The 17704-nt window shown below is 51.2% G+C and overlaps 1 protein-coding gene across 2 annotated transcripts in view; it reads left to right on the forward strand.

The window, feature by feature from the left end:
• Positions 1-17704, forward strand: part of ASXL2 (ASXL transcriptional regulator 2) — a 51293-nt gene that overhangs the window by 22705 nt on the left and 10884 nt on the right. Inside the window, exons 1-3 of one of the 2 annotated variants that reach the window (XM_053250235.1) lie at positions 4865-4942; positions 14803-14918; positions 16748-16877. In XM_053250235.1, coding sequence (XP_053106210.1) covers positions 4906-4942; positions 14803-14918; positions 16748-16877 — 283 coding nt within the window. In that variant the 5' untranslated portion in view covers positions 4865-4905. Of the gene's footprint in view, positions 1-4864; positions 4943-14802; positions 14919-16747; positions 16878-17704 lie in introns of those variants that run through there. The other variant, XM_053250226.1, reaches the window with a different exon arrangement.

Genomic DNA, 17704 nt, shown 5'->3' on the forward strand with positions numbered 1-17704 from the left:
GGGGGTCTGAGGGGCAGAGCCCGGCTGTCAGTTTCCAAGAAACAGCTGAGGCAGATGATTCAGAGCAGGCACAACAACCTGAGACAGCAGAAACTGTGACGGACCAATCAGAAGAGGAGCTATGCAAGCAACCTCCACTGACTCCACAACAGAGGAGAATTACAAGATGGAGAACACAGCTAGAGACTATTAGGAGGAGGTGATAAGCCTTGAATTCCTGCCAGCTGGCAGCTCTCGGCTTGTGCTATAAATTGCGTCACCAGCTTCCTATTCACTGCTGGAAAGCAACGTTTATCAACTTCCGTGTCGACAGCTTGCAGCCAAGCCTGATAAAGAAGAACTGTGTCCCAGCCGTCTCTGGTTTCTGCAACTCGGTTGGAAACCGTGCACTTCCCTGCCAGGTGGCCAGATACTGACAACATGGATCACCCAGAGGTTTCAGCAAAATCCTAGCACTTTCAGAACTTCAAAATGTGAGTGCCAAGGCCCCATTCATGCAGCTCTCAGTGCTGTTGTGCCAACTCTGGCAAGGCAGCAGAAGCCCCCTCCAGCATGCATATGGATCTCTGTGCTTGGCCCAGTCCTGTCGCGATGGTTTCTGGCCTTGGGCGAGGCGGGAGGGAGCTAAGGGAGCCGCTGAGCCAGACCCTCTGCAGGACCAGCCTCTGTTCCTTCCCCTGGCACAGTCTCTATCTGTCTTTATTACACTCTCAGACTGGCACAAGGTAAAAGGAGCAGGGAGCAGGCGTTTGGTACAGTTTCTATGTGGGGGAAACAAAAGGCTCGGTGGGGAGTGTTGATGCTGCTCTGTCCACCTCTTTGGTTTTCTAGGGTCACTAGTTCATGAAGGAAGAATGTTGTGTCCCTTGACCTTTAGAAACCAGGATAGAATTCAGTTCTGTGCCAGAGTTACTGGAATGATGCATTGTATGCACTGGTTCAAGCCTATTCCTGCTGTATAGACTAGAAACTTGCTGTTTCTTTTTCTTTCTTTTTTTAAAAGGAGTACTCTTTGATTGGGGAGACTGAATAGCCATTACCACTGTGCTTGTTAGCTGCACTTACACAGAATTGTGGAGGGCACGCAAACCTAGAGGTGAAGTGGGCAGAGGCTTGAGGGTTTGGAGAGGACCTGTACTCTAGCCCCCCCCCCCCATTTGCATGACTGCAAACATCAAGGCAGAGGCTTTGTGCCTGGGTTTTGTGGCAAGAATTCCGAGGCCTCTTGCAGTGGGAAAATGTTCTCTGTGATATAGTAACTACTCGGGTCAGGCATTCAGGTCTTCCACTCTGCCTGGGAGACTTTGCCTGGCTGTGCCTGATCTGCAGCCTTAGTGAAATGGTAACAACAGTGACATGTAATTAATGTTTGAAAGCAGCTCTGAAACGTTTGCCTGAAGCAGCTCATCACTTTAGTGACTGGGAAGGACATTAGTCCCTCTTCTTTAAATCCCACCTCTTCATATATTGAAGTATTTTCTGAACTCGGTATTGTTGGAACTGTTTGTACTAAGTTGCCTTGCATTGGGTCAGACTATAGTACTGGCCCATCTAGTCCAGTGCCATTTGCTCTCTAATAACAATATTTCTCTAGAGTCTTTGCTAGTCATGATCCTTTTGATCGGAGGCACCAGGGATTGAACCTGCAGCTTTCTGTATGCCAAGAATTAGTCTAGCTAGCCCAGTGAGGTCTCTCCCAACTAGCCTCCTCTCTCCAAGATCTTGGGTAGAGGTCCTTCTCAGCCCTGCTACCTGGGATTCTTCTGTTTAGGGGAGCCTGAAGTTAAGCCTTGTGCTCCATGAAGGCCAAGCGTGTGCTCTCCTCTCTCTCTTGAGTTATGGCTGCTCCCCTGATCTCAGTGCAGACAGACTGAGGAGACAGTGCACAGCACACTTCCTTTCTGTGCCTATGCAGGTGTGACCATGTGAACATGCTGGGAATCACAGGGCATCCCATGGTTGTTTTTTAATTATTATTATTACTAACCTCTTAGTTTTGCACCGTAAGAGAGGGAGGAGAGAGCGTGGAGAGAGAAATTTTTCTCCCCCTCTCAACACCAGAACCAGGGGTCATCCCATGAAACTGAAGGCTGGGAATTTTAGGACCAATGAAAGGAAGTACTTTTCCACACTGTGCATAATTTAATGCATGTAATTCTGGCCACTGGCTTGGATGGCTTTGAAAGGGGCTTAGACCAATTCATGAAGGACAGGTCTGTCAATGGCTACTAGTCTGGCGTCTGCAGGCCACCTCCAGCCTCAGAGGCAGGGTGTCTCTGAACCCCAGTGGCAGGGGAGCAACAGCAATAGAGGGGGCCTGCCCTCACCTCTGGCCTATGGACTTCCCAGAGGCATCTGGTGGGCCACTGTGTGAAACAGGATGCTGGCCTTGGGCCTGATTCAGCAGTGCTGTTCTTATGCTCTTAAGATGTTCTCTATTTCAGCAGATTACAAAAAGGTAGTAATTCTTCGCCACTGCTCTACAGTGACCCAAACAATTTAATTTTTTTTTAAATTAAAACATTCAACAATGAGATAAAGTTAGTATTCTTATTGTTGAATTTTTCAAGTTTTTAAAAAAACCACAAATAAAAGAGAAGAACAGGCTAAAAAGGCACAGAAATAGAACATTAGCCAACAGTTGAAAGTAAAAAGGAATGAGAAGGAAAGTATTTTTTAAACATGCTGGTGCACAGTAATGCTACATCTGCCAGAATTCTGCCAATCATACTTGATCGCTGAAGTGAATGAATTAATTTGGGCTCATGTTCTAGTTGATGGCGGGCGGGGGGATTTGACCCTCTGAACTGAACTATTTTACTCCCTGATTTTAAAGGGATTTACGAACAAAATAAACTAAACAGAAAGCAAGACATGAATCATACAATTGAAAATTGAGTGCCTGGTTATTGCATCACTTTCTTTGAACCAGTTTCTGCTTCCTGTGTTTAGAGGCTCAGTTCAGGCCTAAGGCAAGCAAGAGATCAGAAGTTTGGGTTCAGTTCCAGTTCTCTAAACCTTGTTTTTGAGTTTGGGTTCAGGTTCTCTTCAGCTCCTTGGTGTTATCCAACTGCAGACAAGAATAAACCCCGTAGCAGGACAGAGGGCCTTGGCAAAGAATCTCCTGGGAAACTGGAATTTCCCCCCTCTTAATGAGGGAAGGCTCGCATGATTAATAGGTGACCAACTGTTGCTTGTCTTCTGTCTTGGTATTGGTTGACGTTCCCAAAGCGGTTTACAGAGCAAAAGGATGCTAGAGAGTGTGAGCCTCGGTCCCAAAAAAGCTCAGAATCTGAAAAGAAACAAGACGCTCACCAACAACAGTTCATGTGAAGACAGCCCCCAGTCTGAACAGAACTGGGATCTGAAGCAAGCATCCAGGCTCCTCTGTGGAGCAGCTGCTGAAGCCCTGGGGAGAGGTCTCTGTGTGCAGTGCAAGTCATCGCTGAAGATTACCCATAATCATGCTTATTCAGTGCGTAAGAGGAAGCATCTCACTTGTTAATGGATTGCAGTTCTATAGCTCTGTTCCAAGCATCCCGCAGGGGCTTTGTTCATTTCAATTTGTTTTAAAAGGGACTGTAAGATTGAGGCAGGGTGAGCAAGGAGGCGGAGGCACTCCCCGTGGGTTTCTGTGCCTGTGGTCGGTGTCTGCTTTGTGTCCACAGAGACGGCTTGTGCAAAAGGTTTGGAGCAGGTGGCAGCATCGGGGCCTCCCAGGATGTGTGTTAATTCCCCACTCTTGGACTTTTTCACAGAGGCAAGGCTGGGTGCCCTTTGGATTCTGCCCCCACCGGCCAAGAATGGGGCTGCTCCCTTGGATCATTTCAGGATGCTGAGCGAGGATTGGCGGGATGGAAAGGGGTGGGGTTGAGCTGGGTTGCCTTGCCTGGAAGGTGACAGACAACCCATACACACACAAACACACACAGCCAGGAAGGCCAAGGAGCTACAGTATCCTGACTGACACTCTCACACGACACATCCCCTGATGAGCAGCTTTGGGATGTCTGCATTTATAGGAAGCTTATGAGTGTGAGAACCGTCAGTGCTACTAAGAAATTTCATGATGAGGTTGGTACTGGAACGCCTTGGCTTCCAAGAGCACTTTTGGAGCGTGCCAGAAATTTGCCTGGCTGTCACCCTTGCATTCCTGTATTATCATCCCCATGTGTGGGTGGGGGGCTGAGGAGGAGTGCCTGAGGGGTTGCCGGAGGCTATTCCGTGACATGCCAAGCGGAGCACTCCTGGTTGCTAGTCCTCAAGGTACCCGCGCCTCCTCTTGGGCGGGCTGTGGAGAGGCTGGAGGAGGAGGAGGAGGAGGAGGAAGCCTTTCCTGCCCCCTGCCCTGCTGGCTCTTGACGGCAGAAGCACAGAATCCATGGGGGGGGGGTGTTGGGATGGCTCGCTCATTTGCATTACTTAACCTAACTGTAAAATCCACTTTGCTACCCTGGCCTGTTGAGAGCTTGCTCCACTGCTTCCCCTTTTTTCCACCCTGCGCTTCTTAACCACCTGCTCTCTTGCATCCAAGCACCGGCTGAACTCCTCTGTCCTGTGGAAGGGCGGCAGGGATGGGCGGCGAGCCGGTCTGGCCTCCGCTGAGCTCTGCAGTTGGGCTTAAAGTAGCATCATCGTTATTCGTATACATACAAAACAGGAAGCCCCTTCAGATCATATCAACAACCGACTTCCTTATATGTACAAAAATAATTCCGACAGCAGCCAAACCAGCACTTAGACAGAGACGAGCCCCGCATCTGCAGGCCCAGCCAATCAGCAGCCTAGGGGGGAGGGGGGGCTGTTTTAAAGGCAGCTGGGCTCACTGCAATTAGTCTTCGTATATTTCTGCAAGAGAATCACAAGCAGGTAGCAGTGCGGAGTGCCACTTCCCTCTGTGCAGCCATGTACCGAGAGCAGCTTCCTCCAGGGCCCCTGCGAGGTAAGGCTCGGAGGGCAGCTGCAGAGCAGCCGGGCTTCCCCATTGGGGGGGGGGGGCTGGCACTGCTCTCCTCCTCCTCCTCCGCTGGAGGGACGGCGGGTGCCCCTGCGGTTTCTCCACCTCCTGGCAAGGGCAGCTTCCGAGCTTACAGCTGGAGTGAGTCAGCCCCAGGCCCCAGCCTCTGCCTCCAGTTGGCGCCCCAGAGTGGCCAGCCGCCCACCTCTGCTGTTGTGCCCGAACCGAGCTCAGCCTGTGGAGGGGGAGACCGTCCTGAGTCCGCTGTGGTGACGGGCTGGCAGAGGCCTTGGTCTGTCAATTGAATGGGGTGGTCATGCCAAAAAGCACGAATGAATTCTGCCTGGGGTGCAGTGAGGCTTCCCTCATTGTGGAACTTGGGGGTTTGGATGAAGCAGCCTGCGCAAATAGAAATGCTTCCTGTTCAGTGTGTCTGCTGCAGCACTCTTGCATCCTCCTCTGCTTCCGAGTGGCTGCAGCGGTAACCCGGCAAAGAGGGCCGGGCACTCTCCAGCCCTCTCTTGGCCAGGGGGTGCTGGGTCGTGAGGGGCCTTGCTGGGGGGCAGGGGCTGTTCAGGAGCCAGGGCATGGTGGGCTGTAGATGGAGTCGGAAGAGTGGGGGGGGGGGCCAAGCCAGAAGAGCACCTCACTTGAAGTCAGCACATCCAGACTTCAGAAGCTGGAACGGGCCGGAGGGTTTGTGCCGAATCTCCAAGGGAGGCGCTTGGACCTCGAAGGGCAAGACTGGCTGAGCACATCAGCTCCCTCTTGGACAGAGCGGCTGCCTGCCTGCCAAAGCCGGGTCCCGGGTCATCTAAAGGCACCTTCTGAGCACACTGGAGTAGGCTGCAGCCAGACAGAACCACCCATAGGCTGTAATTCACTCTGAGCAGAGCCGCTTCCAAGGCTGTTGACAAGATATAAACAAAAAAACCTGTCATAAAACTCACCAAATTAAAACAAAACCCAACAGTGCAAAACCAAGCAACATGCTGCGCTAGAAAGGGTCTGCCCTGGTTTGCGTTGGAATGGGAGGCTACATGTGAGCGGTGCGAGGGATTGCCCGGAGGAGGGGGTGGGGGGCAGAGCCCAGTGGGAGAGCAGCTGCTTGTGGGCCGGAGGTGCCAGGTCCCCTCCTTGGCATCGCCAGGGAGGGCCGGGAGAGAGGCCGGCCTGCCACCTTGGAGGAGCCCTGCCAGTCGGTGTAGACGGGACTGAGCCCGGTGGGCCACGGCTCCAATTCGGTGGAGGGAGCTTCCTAGGCACCGAGTTCCAGTGAACCTTTGTGTTGGGAGACACCACATCTCTGCTTCCGGGTTTGAGAGGCAAACAGGCTGGCTCTCTCCTGTGGCCCCTCGAATTCTTTGCATCTGTGTGCGGAGTGAGCTTTGTTGTGGGCAGCAGGGTCAAGGCATGGTGTGCGCACACCGTGTACATTCAGAGTGGGGGGCCTTCCTGATTCAACCCGAGTGGGATCTAAAATGAGCGGAGCGGACATCAGAAAACTTGTGAGCGTGCGCACACGCCTTAGAGGGACCAGTGGCTCTCTCCCCTCCTGTCGTGGTTATGAGCTGAAGGGCTTCTAGAGGGGCCTTGAGGGCCTGACTTACCCAAGCAGCCATTGCCGCTTCTTGTGCTTGCCTCCGGGTTGCCTTTGTGGGGACTCAGTCCGTTTGCCCTCTAGCTCCAGGTGACCTCCCGTCACCGCCAGGAGGGCAGCCCCAGCCTATGTTTAGATTGTGAGCCCCGGCGGGATCGACTGTGGACTCGGGAAAATGTTGTAAGCTGTGCTGAGCCTTCTGCGGGGGGGGGGGGGAGGGATATAAATCCAATTGGAAAAACCATAAAGTGCTCGCAGGCTCTCTCCTTCCCCGTTAGTGACAAATGCCAACGGGGGGCGGGGGGGGCTGTGTTGAAGGGTGAGTGGTTGTTTTCTGCAGCAGACCAACAAAACCGTTTTTGCACCTGACAAAAACTGACACAGTTACGGTGGCAGAAGCTTTTGTTGATCCTGGCCCACTTTGTCAGATGCATGAAGCCTTTGCCTCTGCCGGCAGATACATACATGCGCACACGTGTGGCAAAGAAATGTTATTGCAAAATGAGGCCAGAAGTGGGGCGGGGGGGAGGCTGGTGGGGGCTTATTTCTGTGCAAGCAAAACACTTCTCTTCCCCTCCACTTGACGTTTGTACTGTGCGAGTGATCTTCGTGCACTGAGGAGAACACTTCCTGCAGCTGACGGAGGGGGCCCTGATGCACTCAGATGCTGCTGCTGCTCCAAGGCCTATGTTGGCCTTTAAGGGGCCACAAGAGTCTTCTCCCCTCCCTCCCGCTTTTGACGTGGCATTCCTTGTAACTGCATCTTCCTGTTATGGCAGGTGGCTTTTCGTCACACCAGGGGCCAGGATGGGAGCCTAAGGTGTTCCTTTTTAAATTTAGGCTGTGTTTTCTCCAGTACCGACTCATTCTCACGAGTGCTGGGGGTGGGCACCCAAGGAGGGAGCTTGGGTGACTCCTCTCTCTCCCATCCCACCCGAGAGCCATTCTGCCTGCAGGCTGACCATTAACTGTGTGGTTAACTGTGCCGCTCTACCTGACAAATGGCCAGCCTGCAGGCAGCATGGCTCTTCTTAATGCTGGGGTGGGGGCAGAGGAGCAACCTGAGCAACCTGAAACTTTGGGCTCCCCCCCCGGCTTGTTGGGATGAGCTGCTACTGATTTTCTCTTATTCTCCAATTTAACACCAACTTTCATAAATAGAGCCAGGTTATAAATTCAACTCTGTAATATCTATCTATCTATCTATCTATCTATCTATCTATCTATCTATCTATCTATCCTGCCCAAACTTTCGTCTCTGGGCGATTAACATAAAACAAATAAAACACATATAAAAAGTTAAAACAATTCAACAATTTAAAATCAACCATAAAATTAAAACAGACAATTATTAAAAGCTGGGAAAGCTTGGGTGAAAAGATGGGTTTTCAGATGTTTTTTAAAAATTGCCAGAGATGGGGAGGATCATATCTCAACAGGGAGCGCATTCCACAATCTCGGGGCAGTAACCGAGAAGGCCCGTCTCTGTGTAGCCACCAAACGAGTCAGCGATAACTGGAGATGGACCTCCTCAGATGACCTCAATGGGCAGTGGGGTTCGTAGCGAAGAAGAGGCTCTCTTAGATACCCAGGGCCTAAGCCATTTAGGGCTTTGTAAGTTATAACTAGCACTTTGTATTTTGTCCAGAAACCTATTGGCAGCCAGTGTAGCTCCATCAGCAAAGGAGTAATGTGGTCTCTCCGAGATGACCCAGAGACCAACCTGGCTGCCACATTCTGAACCAACTGAAGTTTCTGGACTGTGTTCAAAGGCAGCCCCATGTAGAGCGCATTACAGAAGTCAAGTCTGGAGGTCACCAACAGATGTACCACTGTTTTGAGGTCATTGATCTCGAGAAACGGGCGCAGCTGGCGTATCAGCCGGAGCTGATAGAAAGCACCCCTGGCCACCGCCTCAACCTGAGAAACCGGGGAGAGGTGTGGATCCAGAAGTACTCCCAGACTGTGAACCTGTTCCTTTTGGGGAAGTGTGACCCCATCTAGAACAGGTAGATCAAGATGGTCTCTGGAGTTCTGACCCCGCTTACAATAAATACAATAATTTGTATCCAAATTATTGGATACAATAATTTGATACCATGGGTAACCCTTCCTCCTTTCACTTTTCTTCAGATTAGCGCTATTCAATAAATAATAAGAGAGCCATTAAATAAAAAAGTCAGATGCGTGTATCCTTCCATCCTGTAAACACCTAAAACACATCACCTTGTTCTTTAGAAAGGTCTCCTGTGAGCTTCTCAACCATTTATCTGAGTTTGAGATGATCAGAGAGGAAGTGCTTACCACTGTGTGCCGTTGTAGCCGGTTACACCTTCGCTTAGCTCCAGGCCATCCCTCCTGATCCCCAACCCAAAGTGATCAAGCTCTCACTGGCTTTCTGGGAAACCAAAGCTGTGTCGTGTCGTTGGAGCCCATAGTCTGAAAGTGGTCTTTAGATACTGTGACATGTCTATACCTACAAAGATTAGAATTGTAGGACAATGGTTTTCCCCATAACACTCTATGGATGCAAAAGCTGGACTTTGAAGAAGCAAGACAGAAAATGTATTGATGCTTTGAACTTTGGTGATGGAGAAGACTTTTGAGAATACCATGGACAGCCAGAAAAACAACCAAAGGAATCATAGAACAAATCAATCCAGAATTTTCACTCAAGGCACAAATGACTGGGCGCTTCGGACACATTATGCGAAGACCCAGCTCCCTTAAGAAGTCCGTCATGCTGGGAAAAGTTGAAGGAAAGAGAAGAAGAGGACGGCCAGCAGCAAGGTGGATGGACTCGATGACGACAGCAATGAATGCACCATGGAGAGACCTTAAAGGCCAAGTTGAAGACGGATCATCCTGGAGAGAATCTATCCATGTGATCGCTAAGAGTCAACACTGACTTGACGGCACTTAATCAATCAATCAATCAAAGTCTGAAAGTAGCTGGAGGGCTGAAGTTGTGCAGCCTTTCCCTCATGGATGGAACATGGAGCAGGGCCTGGAGCAGGCCTTCATGTCCAGGGTGGCTCATACGTGAGAAGGTGCGCCCCCCGAGAGACTCAGATATTGCGTTCCTAGGCTACAGCACCTGGTCACTCTCTGCAGCTGAAGTGCTCTGGACTGCTGTTAATACTGCAAGCTCCATAACCCGGTCTGAGTGCTCCGTGTGATGCTGACTTTAAAAGAGTGGCAGTAAGGCGCTGAAAAGCCTCTGTGCCTGAAGAGACTGGGAGGAGTCACAGGTCTTCCCCTTGGCTTAAGAGCTCCAGAGCCATCTCTCCCCCCCCCCAAAGGGGACCCCTCTGCCTTGGGTGAGAACAAGGTTGGGTGAGTAGGAGTAGAGCTGGGACGGAAGCAGCTTCTGAGCTATAGGCCAGAGGAGTTGTTTTTAGCAGGAATTTGTGAGACTTCTGGGAAAGGGGGTGACCAGACTTCCTCAAGCGAACAGAATCATAACAGGCCTGACTGGGAACAAGAGATTGGGTGCAGGATCTGTCCAAATCTGAAAATAGGTAAATGTGTTTTGTTCTGCCTTGAACAAGTTCTCTGTTGGCTGCCTGACCACTGAAGCTGATCCAGTGCAATCTGTGGCCGTTTGCCTTTCTGGGAGGCCCAATAAGGCGTCTGCTGTTTTCTTCTTGCTGCATCTCTTGAGCGCCGGGGTGGCTCGTTCCATTTGAGCTCGAAGCTCAGTCTTTGTTGGTAAAGAAAGTCAATGGTTTCAAAAAGAGGGATTACCTTGCTTTGCCCTTCCAGGCTGCTCTTTTCCCCGGCTGGTGCAGGATTCCACAGGCAGTAGAGCAAAATGGCTGCTCAGGCTGCCCTCTCCAAAGGGTGGCATGGCGGTGTTATTCCATGCTCAAAACCTGCCTCTTTTTTGCCACCTGTCTGTCGTAAATCTGTTAGCTCAGCTAACCCAACAGGATTTACAACCCCCTTCAGCACTCCCCAGTGAGTTAACAGAAAGCAGCAGCAGAACTGCACAAGTGAAAAATAAAAGGCTCACAAAGAAAAACAGTAAATTAAGTCCCCTGAACTGCACTAGGTACCCCCCTCTAACAATAAGTGAGTAATAAGTGAAAGAAAACATAGGGCAAAGGAATGAAAATAGCAAAGGACAACAGAAGCAAGGAATTAACAGAACAAAGCAGGAAGTATAAACAGGGCAAACTGGAACTCGGACAAATTTTGGGAATTCAGTGGCACACTGTCTGCAGCCAGCGAACGTTGCAAACAGCCTTGAGCAATGTAGAGAGTACCAAATATATATAGGGTTCAAGAGAACCAGCAGCCAATCAGGCTTCCCTGAGTCAGCACTTCAGCTTCCTCTCTAATGATCTCCTGCGCCTGCGTGACTTCCACTGCGCCTCCCCTTGAGCTGTCTTCTCAAGATAGGTGAAATCCCAGGCTCCTCCCCATCAGAAATCATGCCTGGCAGCTGTTGCGAATCCTCAGCTCCAGAGTCTGGGCTCCCTGCCAAGTCTTGTTGCTGTGCCTCTGAGCCCTCACCAGCAGGCAAATCCTCCCATTCCTGCCCTGACTCCTCTGAGTCAGAAGTCTGAGGCATGCCACTGTCCCATCCTCTCCCTCCATCTCCATTGCCAGCTGGAACTGAACGTGAAGCCCACAGAACTGCATCTGCCCCTTCCTCCTGCTGGCGTCTTCCTCATTGTCGGTCTTCAACTGTAAATTCCTTCAAGCAAGAATCTCGCTGCTTTCTATGCAACTCATTCATGGTCTTAATGGCTTTATTTGTGTATACTGCTTTTCCATATATATTGCTCTTAAAGCAGCTTACATGTCACATTAGGGAAAAAACCATACAACTGCATCAATAAATTGTTGATTCCAGAATAACGCAGCAATTTATTTTAACTTGGACACAAACTACTCAAATAGATCATTAGGAAATAGATCAATAGGAAATTAAATACTAATTCACTCATGGCACAGTAGGATGAAGGGAGAGAACTGATCAGCGGTGTGAGTGGGGTAGAAGGAGAGGGCAGTGGTTGAAAAGGAAGGGCAGGCCGAGGCGGACCTGACTTGGACGTATGTTTTTCGTAGGATGAAGGGGCACACAGGAACATGCCCCAGCCCCAGACAGGAGGAATCTTTCATCGGGCACAGAGTCAGTATAGGATCAGTTTACGTTGTGAAGATTTGACTGCAACCTGTTGAGAAGGGTGTGGGGAAATTGGAGATCATGTTGTGGGCAGCATCAGAAGGGCCTAATATGCTTTGAAAGCCAAAGCAATAAAAGTGAAGGAAACGAGCATATTTTGCCAAGAGGAAAGCAGGAGAAGGCCAAGACAGGCACAGACTAACCGAAATGCAGGAACATCTCTCTCTCTGATGGGTAGGGAAGATGGGAGAGAGCAGTCCTTAAATTATTAATGACATAAATTTGTTGGAAGAAAACAGTTTGGCCCACAACAGTTTTTCTTCCAACAGTTTGGAAGAAAAACATGCCTAGAATCCTCCTCTCTGCAGGAGAGGGCTTGGACCTCCTGAACCCTGGCATGTGGCTGCTTTCCTGCCCCACAACTCCACAATTATGTGAGCTGGTCTTGTGATAGCCAGCATAAATTGTCCCCTTTGCTAAGCAGGGTCTGCCCTGGTTTCCATTTGAATGGGAGACTCCATATATGAGCATGCAAGATGTTCCCCTTAGGGAGTGGGGGAAGAGCGCCTGCATGCATGCGTGCAGAAGGTCCCAGGTTCCCTCCCTGGCAGCATCTCCAGGTAAGGCTGAGAGAGACCCCTGCCCGCAACCTTGGAGAAGCTGCTGCCAGTCTGAGTAGACAATACTGAGCGAGATGGACCAAGGGTCTGACTCAGCAGAAGGCAGCTTCCTAGGTTCCTAGTCGAGCTATTTTCTGGTGGGGCTACTATTTCTTGTTGTTCGACTGGGTCTCTGCTTTCCCTCTAGAGAGCTCAGGGCAGCTGACGTCTGTTCCCCAAAGGTCTGCCATCCAGGCAGCTCACAAGGCCAAGCCTGCTTGGCTTCTTCAGTAGGGTGGCACCATTTTGCCTTTAGACGTTTCTCTGGGGCAGCCCCCATTCTAGCCCTGATTTGGCCTGCAGTTAATATTGGGTGTGGGAAATCAGGCAGGAGTCCTGGAAGTGCCCCTGCACATTTGACTTGGCACAGACTTCTGAGGATAATCCAGGGCACTTTCTAGGCTTGGCCTAGAAAGCCCTCAAGATTCTTTCCCACTGTTATCTCCAAGATGCTCATTATATTCAGTTCAATTCAATTCCTTTATTACGATCACAGACCAGCACAGTTTACAAACAGAAGTCCAACCAAACCCTACATAACCAACAGATTTATAATACAGTGGTTAAGCACATACCTAAGCATACAGATCAGTTAACAACTATTCTTAACGAACTCCTTGCAGGTTTTACTGGCTATCAAACAGCACTTAGCCACATTATAGGATCTCAGGTCATTCTAATCATTTAAAAGATAATCAAGATTAAAAGAGTCTGTACAACCTGGATGGCAAGTATTAAAAGGGGTTATATGTATACGCCGTAAATCTTGGTAAAATTGACAGTCAGGGAGCACATGAGCCGTTGTTTCGATATCTCCCTCTTTGCAGAGACAAGTACGTTCTTTGTAGGGGATTTTCTGATATCTCCCTTCCAGGACTGCTGTTTGCAAGGCGTTGCATTGCGCCTGTGTCAGAGCTCTGCTGTATTTTGGCACGATTATCTGGTTGAGGTATCTGGCAGGGTTGAAACTCAGAACTTGGTTGCCCAAATGGACACCAACAGGAGTTTGACCCTGGCATTTTCATACCCCAGAGTTATTAATGCAAGAGGGGAGAAAACAGAGTGGGGCAGCCCTTCATCCAGCTCCCTTTCCCCCCTGGAGAGATAGCTGTCCTTTAACACAAGTGGAGATAGGCCTGCAGGTTTGAAAACCAGCTTCAGCCAGAATTTGAAGATCTGAATCCATGCTCTGGCCTCTACTTTAAGCAGTCCTGCTTCTAGACGAAGGACAGCACTGGGCACACACTGGGGTAACTGAAAAATGTTAGTCAGGAACTTAGATTGCATGGCTTCTACCTTAGAGAAGTTAGAGCACATGCCAAGTAGTGATGTGCACGGACCAGTCCGGAGGCCATTCTACAGGATGCCTCTGAGTACCAGTTGCAGGGGAGTAGCAGCAGGAGAGAGGGCATTCCCTCAACTTCTGCTGTAGGCCTCCATTGGCATTTGGTGGGCCACTGTGTGAAACAGGATGCTGGCCTAGATGGGCCTTCTTGGGCCAGATCCAGCAGGGCTGTTCTTATGGAAACTCTTAGGGTGCTCACACATGTGGTCTCCCACCCAAATGCAAACCAGGGTGGACCCTGCTTAGCAAAGGGGACACTTCACGCTTGCTACCACAAGACCAGCTCTCCTCCCACGTTCCACTAGAACAACCAGTGGATTGTTCAGAGTGGGCTTCAGTAGGAGTCATGGTTTTTGAGGGTACAAATTACCTTGGCCTTGAAGGAAGGGTAGATTCAGCAAGAGTTTTAGAGGTGGACGTCTCGGGCTTAGCCACCGCCGCGGTTTTTTGCTCTTGGGCTCAAGGAGTGCAGGGAGGATGCTCTTGATGGTCCTGCTCTGTCCATTCCCAGGAAGCTTCTCCTAGAGCAGGGGGTCCCACCCAGGGGTCCCCAGTGGTGTTCCTATCATCCCCAGCCCTAGTGGCCTTGGCCAACATCATCTGGGAACGCAGGATTGGGAACCCCTCTCCTAGATCATCATGATGAATTGAGAGAGAGTCTTCCTGAACCAGCGTGGAGGAAGGGGCAGGATGTCAGCTGCTGGTGTGTGTCTGGAGAAGGCCCAGCTAGGAGTTTAAAAAAAACTCGGTCTCTGGCTCCTGCATCAACTTCCTTGGCAGCTAGTTTTCCAGCTCTGGGCCAGGGATGGTTTCATGCAACATTGGATCCTTGTCAGTGCCTACACTGGTTGGCAGCAGCTCTCCAAAGTTTCAAGCAGGAGCCTTTCCCAGCAGCCCTGCCTGGAGCTGCTGCTGCTGCTGCCGCCAGGGATTGAACCTGGGACCTTCTGCATGCCAAGCAGATGCTCCCGCACTGAGCTACGGCCACCTGCTCAGTCATGTTTTCCCTCCCCGATGTAATCAAACTCCCGTCTCCTGAGTATACTTACGAGGAAGTGCTTATTCTCGGCCGGCTTGCTTATTTTCCTGTCTTCTTGTTTTCTCTAGTATCAACCAGGCTCTCGCAAGTGTCCTCTCCCCAGCCAGGCTGCCCATCTCCCTCCATCCCACCAGGTAAAGTCATCTCATCATCTCAGAAGCTCAGCAAAAAGGCACTCAAGCAGGTAAGTGGAGCACCACCTGTTTGTTTGTTTTTGGTTTTGGTGGGTTTTTTTGCGGGGGGGGCACATAACAATGTTTAGCAACCCATTTATTTGGGGCCAGCAGCATGCCATTTACACTAAAGACACCCCCCTCACACACTTGGGGGTGTGCATTCTCCCCTATGCAGGCATTTGGAAGGGGGGTGGGGTCCTTTGCTACCACCATGCCTGCCCTGTGCTTTCTCCTGCTCCTTTGCTTTTCTGCTTTTCCTGCCCTGCTCATATCTTTATTTCCCTCTGCAGCCTCCACCAAGGATCAAGGCTCATTAGGAATCTGTTAAATTCTAGGAAGTTGTCCTGCGCCCAGTTTTGTGAAACTGGTGGGGAGCTGAGCATGTGGGCACAGGGTTGCGGCCGTAGACCAAGGCGCATTCAAATGGCCAAGGGTGATCATTAACCTCTCTTAAAGTGCCTCCCTCTCAGCTGGCTTGTCGAGAGTGGCCTCCGAAAGGCAGCCCAGCTTCGAAGGCGCCTCACAGAGGAAGTTTTGTCTCCTCTTGGGTCAGCTTGGACTTCTGTTCCGAAAAGCCCCTCTCCAGATGGCCGCCTTTGTCCTTCCTTCTTCCTTGGCAGAAGGGACTCTGGGAGGGGGGCTTCTTGCTCTGTCGGAGAACTCTGGTGTCTTCCCTGATCCAGTCCTCGAGCCCTTTCTCCCTCCCCTCCCTGCACATCCTTCCCTGGATGGAGAGTCGCTCTTGATCAGGATCTGTGCCTTGCAGCTTGGTTGGGGCCATCCAGCCTCCCCGTGGGGAAATCGCTGGGACAGCTCTGCTCTGACACTGTCCTTGTGCATCAGGCCTCTTGGGACACAGCACCAGAGAGAACGGAGCCTCCTTTACAGGTGGCACTTCAGATAGTCTAGCTAGGTGCCATTGATTAAGCAGGAAGGGAAGAGCAGAACATGCTCTTAGTGTGTGTGACGGTGGTGCCCAGATAAAAGGCCCGTTGCACCAAGTCTCTTGTCCTGTTGAGAAGCTCCAGAGGTGCAGAATTTCCTCATAACTGGTTGCTTAGCAGAGTGTCTGTGTAGTGGGACAAAAGAGCCCACCCATACCTTGGTGAGAAAGCCAGCTCAGAACTGCTCTGTGGTTTCTTGCTTCATTTTTTCTGGTTAGGGTGTCAAGTTAAACATTAGTAACCAAACCAATCTTTGGCTTGACTAAAGATTGTAATAAGCAAAACCTAACCTTGTCTTAAGCCTGGCCCTGAACCTCAAGTGAAGCCATTTGCTGGGCAGCAGCAGTAAAGCCAAGGAGCGCCTGGCCAAAGGCAGGAGTGCAAGGTGTATCCTGCTGGCTCAGCGGGGCAGAGAGCTCCGAGAGTTGCTTCCCACCCTGCAGCAGGCCACTGTGTGCAAGGAAGAGAGCCATCGCCAGTTTAAACTGGGTGTTTAAGAGGGCCCCGGTTGTTGCTGGCAGAGGTAGAAATGCTTTCCGATATGCCCACATCTCGCCCACTGTAGAACCATCTGCTTGCTGATCTTTTAATCTGTGCCGTACTTTTCTTTTGAAGCAAAGATTCAAAGAAGCCAACAACTATCGGGGGAGGGGGAGGCAGACTATGAATGATAATCAAAGATAAACATAACATCACCCCCACCACCCGCAAATCATACAGAACAGTCAGCAAAACCCAATAGAAGCTGCAGAAAACCCGCCCCATCAAAGCAGCAGAGAACAGGCAGCCCTTCCCCAGAGGGGCTGTGTCTTGGTGATTTCGAGATGGGGCTTCCCTGGGGAGGCATTGCACCACTGCAGGGGCCCTCTGCCTCCGTCTCCCTCCCTCCCTAGGCCCTGAAGCAGAAGCAGCGGAAACAGCAGCAGTGCCGGGCCAGTGGCTCCGTCTCCTCCAGCCACCACCTCCTGCAGCCGCAGCAGCAACAGGCCAAGGCCACCAGCCACCCTGCACCTGCAAAACCTGGTAGGGAGACCGCGGGGCGGGGCGGGGCCGGGGAGACCCTCTTGCTGCTTCTGGAGATGTCTTTGCCCCACTTAAATGGGACACAGTGAGCATGTTGCTTTTTGAAGGTCGGACTTGCCCCTCAGGAAAGCCTTGGCTTCCCCAGAAAAGTCTTGCCAGGGTGTCTTTCTAGGAACGTCTTCCAGTGGGAAATGTGGAGGAAAATAGGGGGCGGGAGTGGGGAAGCTCACAGCAGAAACCTGAGGAGAGCCTTCTGGCTCAGAAGGAGCTGGCATCATGCTCCCCATCATGGCTAGCCAGATGGAAGCCCACAAGCTGGGACTGATGACAGCAGCTCTCCCTCTCTCCCCCTGCCCCAGGAGTGGCCCACGGCCCCTCCGATAGCCCTGAGAGACCTCTTCTCCTCTGTGAGTGTGTCTCGTCCCCTTTTACTAAAGCCGTCTGCGCCTTTGACCATCAGCAGGTCTTGTGGCAGCAGGTTCTCAAAGTCCACGATGACACGTTGCACACACACATGCACACACCCTGGCTTGCTGCCCTGGGGTTCACCTGCTCAGCATCACCCCTCCTGCAGTCTTAGCCACCTGGTTTCCATCTGCGCATGCAAGTGCGTGCTGAGGAATCCTGGCTGCTCATCATGGGGCACCAGCAGTCTCGAGAGGCAGCAACAGGGTGCAGCGCTGGAAGGAGGCTGCCTGCAGCTGTTTGGTGGGCCTGTGGAGGAGCCTGTGGAGGAGCAGGGCGCTGGCCAGGCCCTACTTCCTGCCGTGGCACCTGCCTGCCCACCTGCAACGTGCAGCTCTTCCAGCAGGACGTTGTGCCAAGTG

The sequence above is a fragment of the Hemicordylus capensis genome, chromosome 1 (genome assembly GCF_027244095.1).
Source record: "Hemicordylus capensis ecotype Gifberg chromosome 1, rHemCap1.1.pri, whole genome shotgun sequence".
Classification (NCBI taxonomy): Eukaryota; Metazoa; Chordata; class Lepidosauria; order Squamata; family Cordylidae; genus Hemicordylus; species Hemicordylus capensis.